This window comes from Molossus molossus, unplaced genomic scaffold (genome assembly GCF_014108415.1).
Source record: "Molossus molossus isolate mMolMol1 unplaced genomic scaffold, mMolMol1.p scaffold_m16_p_21, whole genome shotgun sequence".
Taxonomy (NCBI): domain Eukaryota; kingdom Metazoa; phylum Chordata; class Mammalia; order Chiroptera; family Molossidae; genus Molossus; species Molossus molossus.
Window position 1 is genome coordinate 49872807 of NW_023425357.1, and position 12229 is coordinate 49885035.

Sequence of the window (12229 nt, forward strand, 5' to 3'; positions counted from 1 at the left end):
AGGGGCACACGTGGAAGGTGCTGGACCGTTAGCACAATGAATGAATGAGCGCATGCACGGATGGGCAGACGGCTGCCCAGGAATACCGCTGATCCACAGGGGGCCCCAGACACAGCGGCCTGCCGCAGGCCCCGGCCCAGCGACCTGGCGCTGTGACCTTGGGCACATCCCCGCCCCAACTCAGGGCCCGGAACCCTGCGTCTCGGGGGCGGGGAGGACGTGCAAGGAGGGACAGTGCGCGCGCAGGGCAGGAGGACCGACGACAAGTCGTGCGGACCGGCCCGGGGCCCGAACCAGGGCCCGACCCGGCAGGACCGCGGCCGGGCCCGGACTCTCGGCGCCCGCGGTGTTTACATTCCCCACGCGCCGGCCACGCGGCTTTTGGCCGCGTCCACCGGCGCGGCCCCGCCCTCCGCCGCGCGCGCCAGCCGGCCTCCCGCGTCCCGCCCCGCGCAGGCCCTGTCACTGGCCCCCGCCCCTCCGGCGCGCAGGCCCTGTCACCTGGCCCCGCCCCGGCCGCGCCGGCCCCGCCCCCGGCCCCGCCCCGCGCCGGCCCCGCCCCCGGCGGCCGGGCGCCTCGGCCAGTGGGCGCCGCGGAGGGCGGTCCCGACGGCGGCGCTGGGCCGGCCCGGAGCCGGCGGGGCGGGGCGGAGGGTGGCGGGAGGGCGCGAGGGCGGGCCGGGGGCCGGTTCCGCGCGCAGAGATTTTTAAATGTCCCGCTCTTCGCCGGGCGCAGGAGCAGCCGGCTCGACCGCCAGCGCGGTGTAGGGGGCAGGCGCGGATCCCGCCACCGCCGCGCGCTCGCCCGCCGCCCGCTCCCGGCCGCCCGCTCGCCCCTCCGCCCGCTGTCCCGGCCTCGCGCGTGCTGCCTGCCTGGGGACCCGGCTCGGGTGAGGGCCGCGCGGCGGCGAACGGCGCGGTGGGCGAGGACTCCCGGGTCCGGCCGGCCGCGCCGGGGTGGGGTGGGTGGGGGTGGGGCGCGGCCGGAGCGCGGCCGGGGCGCCGGGCCCCCGGGGGCGTCAGCAGGGGGTGCCCGGGCAGGGTGGCTCGGCGAGGGCCAGGGGAGATGTCGAGGGGGAGACTGAGGCAGCCCGGCCTCCGAGGGCGGCGATGGGCCGGAAAGGCTCTCGGGGGCCGTCGGGCCCCCACCCCCACCCCGGGTTCGGACCCGGTATCGCGGGCTGTTGGCGGCGCCGCGGGTGACAAGCCACCCCGGCCCATCGGCCATTTTCCCGACCGGCCCGGGAGGCTCCCGCCGCCGCCGCCGCCGCGCGGGAGGGGGAGGGGTGTCCGGGGCAGGCCGGCGGGCCCGGTCCGCTCCGTGGGCCGTGCTCACCCCACTGCCCGCCCCGTGTCCGCAGGCCCGAGGTCGGATTCCGCGCCCGCGCCATGCCGAGGGAGAGGAGGGAGAGGTGAGTGCCCGGCCACTCGGGGCGCGGAGGGTGTGCGCGGTGGGGGAGGGGCGGGCCCGCACGGGCAGCTCACCCTGACTTCTGCCACCCGGACTCCGCAGGGATGCCAAGGAGCCAGACACCATGAAAGAGGAGAGCGGCACCGATGCCTCCGCTCGCTCCAGGAAGAGGAAGGCGAATGTGGCCGTTGTGAGTACAAAGGAGACAGGTGGGGGAGGACGGCCCCCCATCGTACCTGGGTGCCAGATTGGGCTCTGCGCCTGTATTGGTAGGGGGGTACGTTCAGGGAGGTCTGCGTTGGCGGAAATGCTGTTCAGAGCCTAACCGACTTTCTTTCTCTTCTCTCTGTGATTTTTGTCTTTGGGCCCTTTGGTGTGGTTCCTTGGGGGTGGGGTTGTCGTGTGTTAGTTTTTGCAGGATCCAGATGAAGAAATTGCCAAGATCGACAGGACTGTGAGGAGTGTCGGCCCGTGTGGCGGGCAGGTAGGTTCTCGTGCGGACTGGGCCTCCGTGGCGGGCGCTGCTCCTCGTGGGCCCGTGGGTCTCACGCTGTCTTGCCGCTGGTGGACGGCTTTTTCTCTGTGGCCTCAGTCCCGTGGAGTGCCCGTCTGTGGGCACGGACCTCTGCCAGCCTTGGGCTTGGGGAAACGCCTTGTGCTCCTACTGGGAGAACCAGAGCGGACACCGTGAACTCAGTCCCTCTCCTTTTGCCCTGGAGGAAACGAGACTCAGAGGAAGAAACGCTCCCAGAGTCCTGTGCGAGCCCAGGACGGAGCCTGTCCTCCAGCTGGTCTCTGGGCTCCTGACTCGCAGCTCTTGGGGTAACGGTGATCACGGGGGTTGCGTGTTCATAAACGGCCCCTCCCCCATTCACACTGTGTTTCCACCTCATGGAGCTGAAGGCCCTCCCTGGCCCCTTCTGCTGCCTGTAAGTCAGGTTTGAGGCTTGAACCCTCTTTCTGGAGGTTCGTGCAGCCCACCCAGCAACTGCTTGCAGTGGTCACTACTGTCGGGCTCGGCCTGGCCTCAGCCGGAGGATTAGTGGAACATTCTGTGTAATGATGTGTCTCAACACATTTTTTATTGACTGGCCCATGTTTATCGCCCCTCCTTCACGGACTTCCCGCCAAAGTCTCTGCGTGCTCATGATATCATTATAATATCAGAAGTTCCTGGCAGAAAAGGCTTGTATTATCTCTCTACCTCCAGAAATGGCTGCAGACTGTAGTTAGGCAGCTTCTAAACTAGCCGATCAGGCCTTCTGGCCCCCGTGCAGATAAAAGCTGAGCAGGGGTAGTGTTCGGGCCTGCCTAGGGGAGCCCTGGGCATCACTGCAGGGCGTGAGCAGCTGGGTGTGGGAGAGCGAAGGGCTTCGAAGGAATGGGCCCCTTGGTGGGCCGTCTGCCGCTGCACAGAAGGCCCCAGTGGCAAGTGTTCTGGGCCAGGCCCGCTGAAGAGTGAGCCAGGTCCTTCTCTATCAGAAGAAACCGTTCACTGTAGGGCAGGAAATGAGACCGTGCATCCCAAGTTCTTTCCTTTGTTTTTTCCTTTTTCTCCCCTTAAAACAAGTCTTCAAACCAAGCAAGTTGATTTTTGTGGGTATTTTAAAATGGGTCTCTACTTCTGTGACATTCACGGTCGGTTCTTTTCTCAGCTGTACTTGAGGTGAAGTTTTCAGCCGAGGGTGCGGCAGAGCTGTCTGTCCGCATCGACTTCTTGGAGTTTCAGAGGAGTTTCTGTTCTGAAGGATCGCCTGGGCGGTGCCTCGGGTGCCTGAGTCGGAGCTGGGCCCTGTCCCCGCTGTGGAGAGTTGGGAGTTGTGATATGTGAATGCCATGTTATTTCCCACCAGAAGGCATTTGCACGGTTGTCCAGAGATTAATGATAACATGTTTGTGCACATTTCGTACAGTAGATAGCTTGAAAATTGTCCGGCTCTGTATGGAGCCATCGATGTCTTGTTATTTGTGTCGATTCGTGAAGCCAGAACGTTTGGGTGACCCAGAACCTTTTTGCCCATTAATTACACTGAATTCCGGGTTGTCATAGTTCAGCCATCATGCTAAACCCCTTGGAACTGCTCATTAGGACAGCATGGGGCCTCTCATTCTCGCCTTGGGCCTTAGCGAACACGGGCTTTACCTGAAGCCCATGTAACACACCCATTTTGTTGTTGGATTTTTTGCATGTGAGGCAACTTTTTTATAGACGTGGAGCCCTGGACTTGCTGTCAGTTCTCAGAACCTAAGTTTGCATAAAGTGGTTCTGTTCTTAACCGAAAGTGGCATAAGGAGACAGGGTCGTCAGAACAGTCAAGGTTGGTCTGTTGCTGCCGTCCTAGCCCGTTTCTTGAAGTCAGACTGGTCTTGCTTCCTCTGAAACACGGTATATACTGAGGTTACAGGACATAGACTTCGCTGTTCTGCTTCATACACTGGTTCCTAGAATGGCCAACTTTCAGAACCGGGATTCTGTTTGTCACCCAGCTTGTCTGAGCTGCGGAGCTGCTGCCAGCCGTGGCCCGAGGCCTGCTCGGCCGTGCGGCCTCCGGGCTGCAGCACGTGGCTCCAGGTTCTGCCTTCAGAACAGGAACTCACTCCTGAAGGGAGGGCAGCTGAGCGCTTCCCAGGCTGAGGAGACGTCCCCAGCACGCGAGGCCAGAGTGGGCAGAGGATGTGGCCCTGGAGTATTTGCATGCCCGGCTCTGCGCACCTGGGTGGAAGGCTCTGTCCTGCTCGCTCTCCTCGGCCCCGAAAGTGCCCTGGCTTCCTGTGAGAGCGGCTGGTGAGCTGTGACAGGTCGACCTCAGTGCCAGTTGTCTCCCTTTCCTCTGGTGTTAACAGTCTTGGCTTTGAAAAGCATGCCCGGGGCATCACTCCTAGGGCTTCTGTGCCAGCAGGGTCTCTACCTGCCACATCTTCAGCAAAATCACCATGTGCAGTGGAAAACGTCAGTCATACATGGACGCAGAACAGTGGTTACCAGAGGGGGTTGAGGGGGGGAACCACAGTTGCAGAGGGTCAAGTGTAGACGGGGGTGGGCGGGGTCTAGGCTTTGGGTAGGGAGCGAACAGTGGGGCAGTCAGTCGCATGAAGTTGTAGCCCTGAAATTCATGTAACGTTATTAACCAGTGTTACCCTAATACATTCGGTAAAAATTTTAACAAATCAGTTATAGGCTTCTTTTTAGAGTAGTACGATAGTTTTAAAAAAACATCTTCCTAAATGGCAAAATGGCCTTAGTATTTTCCAGGTACTGAAAATTGAATAAAATATGTGGCATCTTTAAAAGAAAGGTTTTTAAAAGAGGTTTTAATAATGGTGTGTTCACGTGTGTGTGTCTGTCTCCAGTGCGAGGCTTTGGGGCGGGAGTCCGGGGTCTGGGCTCTCTGGGCCCTGTCTCCGCACACTTAGCATAGCCCGTGGCTTGACCTGAGTTAAACTGGGCAGGTATTTCTTTGACGAGAACAGAAGCTCCCCATTACAGAATATATCTGGCTGGTCCTGCAACCCAGGGACGATGTCACATTTGATGTGACGTTTTGTTTGAAAATGGGGAGACTTTCATTACTGATGGCAGCTTACACTTTCTCTGTACTTGTGAATGGCAGTGCTTATGTAAACACCTCCATTGGCAGTTCTGTCTTCCACTTGTAAGAAGCTTTCAAACACGAGTCGTGCTTGTTAGGAATAAGCCTGTGACTCGTGGCCGAGGGATCCCGCGAGGCACTGCCGTGGCCCCCAGTGTCATGCTGGGCCGCGCGTGGCTGTGTTGGTGATAACACGAGGGCCGTTGACATTTGCGTCGTTTTACCCTCCTGCACCCATTTCGAGTGAGAATGGTCACAGGAGGGTAGAGTGCTGCTGGCCTCGTTTTCTTAGACTGATTTCATGTTCGGAGACTCCTCAGTTCTGGTGGAAGCGAAGCGAAGGCCGGGGTCACTCCTGCGGCGCTCGCTGTCCTGCGCGTCTCCGTCCCAACTGCGGCCAGAACATCTACTGAGGCCTGGAGCCCGCTCCCCAGAGCGAAGACCTGTTTCGAATTACTGCCTCTTCTACAAATCACTGAATGCAGAAGTGGCTGGTTTCCATCAAGCATTTAGAAACCTGTTTTTCCTTTCCAGTCTTGGGACGGTAATGCAGCCTGTGAGAACCCGTGCTCCCTGATCCCCACGCCTGACAAAGACGAGGACGAGCTGGCGTACCCCACCTCCACACACAAGCCTCCCGGTGCCAGGCCGGCCCGAGCCTCGCCCCTGCCTGTGCTGAAGTGAGCGCCCGCCCCTGCCTCCGCGCCCCTCCTGGCGGCGGCGTGCGTGCGTGCGTGTGCACTGACTGTGTGTGCTGTGTTCTGGTGGTGTTTCTGCAGCTGGGCAAACCGAGAGGAGGTCTGGAAAATCATGCTGAACAAGGAGAAGACGTACTTCAGGGACAAGCACCTTCTGCAGCGGCACCCTCTCCTGCAGCCGAAGATGCGCGCGATCCTGCTGGACTGGCTGATGGAGGTGAGCGGGTCTCCCTGCGCCGCCCAGAGCCCTCCCGACAACCTCGGCGCTGCTCCCATCCGGGCTTGGTCCCTTGGCACGGTCTGCATCTCCGAGGCTGTGGTCACGCGCTGCCGTGGTCTGACTTTCTCTCGTTGGCTTGCGTGTTTCCGTAAAAGAATTTCTGAAGTCTCTTTACCCTCCAGATGTTTTTACGTTGGCATCTTAATTTTTACAATTTTGCAGCTTCTGTGCATTTGGAACTAAGGAGGGACTGTAAAGGAGGTCCCAGGAGGGCGGGGAAGCAAGGAGGTTATGGGATTGAAGGATGAGTAAGATCTGCTCTCTTGAGGGTACTGGTCCCCATCAGGGGCATTGCTTCTGGCGTTTCAAGGTGTGTTAACCTAGGTGCACAAGAACACGGACAGAGCTGGTTAAAACCTTTTACTAAAGTTACATGCCTGGGGCACAGCTACTCACCATGTTCTGCTCGGCTGGGGATTCATGATCAGATCACCCTGTGAGGTTACTTTCCATAGAATCCCATTTTTGTCCCTAGTTCCCCCTACGGTCATAAATTAGTCTGAAGGATGCATTCATGACTAAACCTTTGGTGGGATAGCAGAGTCTCACTGTGCCAGAACGTCTCAGCATTGACACTGTCCTGTTGACCGGTAGGGTGGGGCTGCGCGGTGACCATGGCATCTGAGCTGAGGCCGAGTGTTCCCAGAATGGAAGGGCCGAGAAGGGGGAGGCAGTCAGGTCATAGTCCCCTGTGCCGGACCTTGTGGGTTGTGTGTCTGAATGCTCCGGTCACGTTTCGCCTCTGTCTTGTTTTCGGTATTTGGCATCTAGTGTAATAGGCATCTATCTTTTTCATCAAAGTTTCAATAATGACGGAAGTTGCCTTTCCCAGTTACTGTAAGCATTGATATTTGATCTTTGTTGATTAAATTGTGTTTGGACACAGGCAGTGGAATACAGGTAAGCCCCGTGATGCTGCCACCGTGGGTTTTTCACCCCGGACAAGCTTACGTTGACAGAAGCGGGCACCGTTTATTCTCAACACCGTGGAATCCATTTCTTTTCCTCCCAGAATTTTATCCCAGCAGCATGCATCGCTAAAATCTCAGGGACCACACGGTCACACTTCTGCAGTTCGTGATCAAGAGCATTGCAAACTGGCAGATGAGTGTTAAACATAAGCAGCGTCCGGGCAGCGCCCCTCCGGTGGGGGCGGGGTGACTCAGTGCCTCCACGAGGGGGCGCTCCTGCACGCCTGGAGCCTCGGGGCAAGGAGGGGCTCCCTCTGCCAGGGAAGGCATCTGGCAGATTGGCTTTCTGGGAGGACGGGGGAAGCCAAATCTGGACAGTTCAGGCCCGTGCTGTTCCCGGGTCCACTGTACTCTGGTGACGGATGGAATTTTCTAGAATGTTTTACTTGCTGTTTCTGGGTGCCTTTTCTACTTGTTACCCCGGGGAAGTGCACTCAGGGATGTCCTGTGCGGAACAGCAGGTGTGCGCTGTCAGAACGTGGCCGGTGCCGATGGGCTGAGGTCTGACATGTCCTGGGGTCTCGCACCCCGTCGTGTTCAGATGTCACCCTTCCTGGGGGCTGTCCTGGGAGGAGGTGAGGCCGGCACTGTGCCAGGTTTGGAGTTGAGACGGTCGGTGTCCGAGCGAGAGCCTGCACCACAGTCGTGCGTCTTCGCTCTGCTTTCTGAAGCTTTGCCTGTGGTGACGAAGAGTTTGGACACGTCCTAGGCTCTGACTAACTCTGTTCCAGCTTCTCAGCTTCCTCCTGCGCGCGCCCGGGTGTGAAGACTGTTCATGCTCTCCTGTCTGAGTGACACAGTCTAGCTTCTGGAAGCGCTGCTTCCGCCAGGCTCACGCCGCTCCCCGCTGACCCCAGCCCCAGCGCAGCCCCTCTGTCCGAGCCCCTCGGACCGCGAGGGGAAGCACACTTCTCTCTCGAGTTACGAGTACTGCCCTTCACCAAACGCAGGGCAAGTTCTTTTCTCTCTTATTTCTCTCGAGCAACTGTTCTAAAACCTGCCGCACGTGTTTGCAGGTGTGCGAAGTCTACAAGCTTCACCGAGAGACGTTTTACCTGGCACAGGACTTCTTTGACCGATACATGGCGACGCAGCAGGACATTGTGAAGACGCTCCTGCAGCTCATTGGGATCTCGTCTTTATTTATCGCCGCCAAGCTGGAGGTGCGTGGGCTGCAAGCATGTCACGTGGCTCATGCTGTCCCTGCACCTGGGGATGAGGCCAGCTGTTTGTCTCTAAGGTGTAGCCTACATTTTTCTCATTTGAGGCCTTCTAAAGTTAAGACACGTGCAAAAAATGCTACAATGTAACCAAGAGCAAGAAGCCGTGAGTGCATAGGTTAATGCAGTTACTTTAAGCAATGACATTAAACCATGACTTAAAAAGATTAATATTTTGGTGGGATTACAAGGGTGGATGGGTACAACTCTTTTTTTTTAATCCTCCCTGAGGGTATTTTTACATTAATCTTCAGATAGAGTGGGAGGGAGAGAGAAACATCATGTGAGAGAGACACATTGATTGGTTGCCACCTGCATGGCCCCAAAAGGGTCCGGGATGAACTGCAACAGAGGTAACGTGCCCTTGGCCAAAATCGAACCCGTGACTCTTTGGTCCGCAGGCCAATGCTCTAACAGCTGAGCCACACTGGCCAGGGCAATGGGTGCAACTTTCAAAGATATTGCTAATGGTATGGGAAAGATGGACATTTCAAACTAGCCGATGAGTAGAATGATTGGTTGATGATTGATTGGTGAGGGCGGGTGTTTCTTTCTTTCCCTTTAACGCAGTGGGGACCCTGGCGTGGCTCCAGGTTTATTCGTCACGCTACCCTCCCTGATCTCCCTGCGGTGCACTGCGACCTATGACTCCGGATGGTCGTCATACGTCAAAGCTGGCAGAGACTGGCTTCTTTAAAAATACGTTCTTATTTATTTTTTTAGAGAGAGGAAGGGGGAGAGAGAGAGCTAAACATCAGTGTGAGAGATACATTGATCAGCTGCCTCCTGCACGCCCCCCCCACTGGGGATGGAGCCCACAACCCAGGCTTGTGCCCTGACCGGGATCCACCCGAGACCGCGCAGCCCCTGGGCTGGGACCGGCTTTGCTAGCAGCTTCTTGCTTTTGCTTCCTCTCAGGAAATCTACCCTCCGAAGCTGCACCAGTTTGCTTACGTCACAGATGGGGCTTGTTCGGGAGATGACATTCTCACCATGGAGCTGATCATCATGAAGGTGGGTGCAGCTCCGCCCTCAGTGCACGCAAAGCCCTCCCACCCAGGGGCGCGCCGGGCCCGTCGTCAGCTGGGCACCGTGGCCTGGGCGGCGCATCTTCAGCTCCGTGGGAGGGAGTGCACAGGGGAGCAGAACGTCTTTCCTTTCTCAGCCGTAGGTCTCTCCTCTGCTTCCCTCAGGCTCTGAAGTGGCATTTAAGTCCCCTGACCATCGTGTCGTGGCTGAACGTGTACATGCAGGTGGCCTACCTGAATGACTTGTACGAGGTGCTCCTGCCTCAGTATCCCCAGCACGTCTTCGTCCAGATTGCAGAGGTGGGTGCCCGTGGCCTGGGGCCCGGCCCGTGGCTGGGGGGGTGGCGGCGCCCGCTCAGTGCTCTGTCCTCCGCAGCTTCTGGATCTCTGCGTCTTGGACGTTGGCTGCTTGGAGTTTTCCTACGGCGTCCTTGCTGCCGCCGCCCTGTACCACTTCTCCTCATCCGAGCTGACGCAGAAGGTCTCAGGTGCGTCTCCTGGCACTCCTGGCGGGCCAGACGGACGGGCCCCCAGCCTCCGGCGGGGCCTGACTGCTGTCCGTTGCAGGGTACCAGTGGTGCGACATAGAGAAGTGTGTCAAGTGGATGGTGCCCTTTGCCATGGTCATCAGGGAGACGGGAAGTCCGAAGCTGAAGCAGTTCCGGGGCGTCCCCGCCGAAGACGCCCACAACATCCAGACACACCTGAACAGCTTGGACCTGCTGGTCAGTCCTGCTTGTCCCGCCGGGCACTGGCGCTCCTGCGGCCTGGGCCTCGTTCCTGAGGAAGGAAAGGCGTGCTCGGGGCCGGGGAGCCAGACCTCTAGCTTTCCTGTTCCCTGCTCACCTCCGTAGGGAGAGCACGGTAGGTTACGCACAGAGGACGTTCCTCCACGGTAAGACTCCTCACTTCTGCTCTTACCCACAGGACAAAGCCCAAGCCAAGAAAGCCATACTGTCTGAACAAAATCGGGTGTCCCCTCTGCCGTCCGGGCTCCTCACGCCCCCCCCGAGCGGGAAGAAGCAGAGCGGCGAGCAGGGTACCGCCTGACACCAGCCTCTTCACCAAAGACAGCCGTGCCCAGTGCTGCCAGTCCTCGCGTGCCCGCCCGGGGCCGCCTCGGCTTCGCAGATGCTGACACGGGAGCGCGCTCCCCAGCACAAGTTTCTGGGGATGGCGTTGGCCGGGCAGCGTTTTACCGAATGCTTAGTTGGTTAGTAGTGGGTCAAGTACACCCGCCACCTCCAGACACCAGTGAGTGCTCCTGATGCTGCTAGGAGGGTGCTGCTTGACCGATGGGCATCCTCACGGGTCACAGCTGGAGCTGAGGAGCCCGGGCGGCCGCCTCCCAGCCTGGTGTGCGGCTGCAGCCGCCTCGCTGGGGCCCGCCCCCGCTGCCCCGACCACGTACAGTGCCTGATGGACTGGTCTCCAGTGCTGCTATGTCTGTCCGTTCTTAATAAAGGCGACACTGTCTTCGAGACAGCTGGTTTTACGGCTGTGTGTGCTCATTCGCGGTCGAAGTCCGCCCGAGGGGCTGTGCCCGGTGCTCAGGCCTGACTCGTGCCTCCTGACGCTCAGGCCTTTCGGTGGGAATGAGCTTCGGGGCAGTGCTGGGCGTTTGTCCCCTGCTGCCCGCCGCGCAGCACCCAGCCTGAGAGTCCGTTCGGAGAGCTGAACGTAGCGGCCAAGCTGCTCTGACAAGGGACGCAGAGTCCAGGTCCAGGCAGCCCGGGCCGTCCTGAGCCTGGCCGCTGACGGAGTCCCCGCTGTCGGCGCAGAGGACGTCACGGTCCGCTCGCAGCCCTGCCGCGCGAGCCTCGCATCTGTGGGACCTTCTCGCCGTGGAGGCCTCGTCAGGTCCCGCGCTCCTCAGCGCAGTGGTGTACGAGTGGGTTCAGGAAGGGATGGGCAGATGAGCAAACAGATCAACTTTTGTCCATGTGGCGTTTTTTTCTCATTTTGTAAAAAATCTGATGTAGGACGAAGAACAGCCATTTTCGACGTGTTGTACTTAGAGAGTGATCATACTTGTTATAGTTCTGGCCGATTTTAATTCCGTTTCCTGATGCAACTGCACCCTACATTTCCACGTGACGCGGTTTAACTTCGAATGACACCCTGACTGATCATTTCTTCCGTTTCCGGCAGAGATGCTCTGGCCTGAGAAAGGAGAGACTTTTCAGTGGCGGCATTCGCAAGTGCCTGGCAAGCATCCACAGAGGGCTGCGTCTTCACTTGCGTCTTCTACGCAAAGCGGTGGCACTGACGTTTCTGTTTCCAAGGTTTCATTGTAAGTTCGAGAGCTTGACGGTGGGAGGTCACACGGGTTTGAGGTCAACGTTCACTCCTAGGCCGTCTGGTGGGCTAGCATTCTGCAGGGTCTCACTGAAGGTGACGGAAGGAGATGCCTTATGGATCAGGTTGGAATGCTGCCTTTCAGGAAGTCGGGATTTTTTAAAAAGACAGTGTTGCCACAAGCGAGTCGTGAGCTGTGGGTGAGAGACCGTGGTGGTCAGTATGCACTGTGGCTCTGCGAGACCCCAGGGTGTTTCCCCGCCCCAGGGAGCTGCCTGCACTGCTCATGGTCAGTACAACCTCAGGCCCCTCGCGGTCGGCTCTACCTGCCCATTTGCCAAGTCATTTTGGTTCTGTGATTCAGCTAGAGCTGGCTGATGCAAGGTGACGTGAACAGACACCAGGGGAAGTGGCCAGTGTGGCCCATGGGGGCAGAAAAATGCTCTGAGGCAGGTGCCTGGGCGAAGGGCCCGGAGAAGGAGGCCATGTGGCCCCTAGTGCGTGTTCCTTGTGTTAGAGACACACAGAACACCTCATGGACTAGCCGTGATGATTCATCGTCCTCATCTCGGGCCCAGCTCGGGTCACCCCTGGACCTCACCAGGGCTGCTCACATCTCTCCCCTGTGCCTGGGAACAAGCACACGCCCTTGGGGGGGGGAAGGGTTGGAGGGTGCCAGCGTCCTCCTCCCCGGGCGGGCCTCTCGCTGTTCCATGGAGGTCCTCTCATGCCA

At 58.8% G+C, this 12229-nt stretch overlaps 1 protein-coding gene across 1 annotated transcript; it reads left to right on the forward strand.

Annotated features, from left to right (window-relative positions):
• Positions 1-863: 863 nt before the first annotated feature.
• On the forward strand, positions 864-11462 carry CCNE1 (cyclin E1). Its single transcript, XM_036275162.1, has 13 exons — positions 864-890; positions 1362-1412; positions 1514-1601; positions 1821-1895; positions 5536-5681; positions 5781-5916; positions 7967-8113; positions 9089-9184; positions 9364-9498; positions 9575-9686; positions 9766-9923; positions 10126-10411; positions 11350-11462. Exons 2-12 carry the CDS (start codon positions 1390-1392, stop codon positions 10246-10248), a joined length of 1239 nt encoding a protein of 412 aa, XP_036131055.1. The 5' UTR covers positions 864-890; positions 1362-1389; the 3' UTR covers positions 10249-10411; positions 11350-11462.
• The last annotated feature ends 767 nt before the right edge of the window (positions 11463-12229 follow it).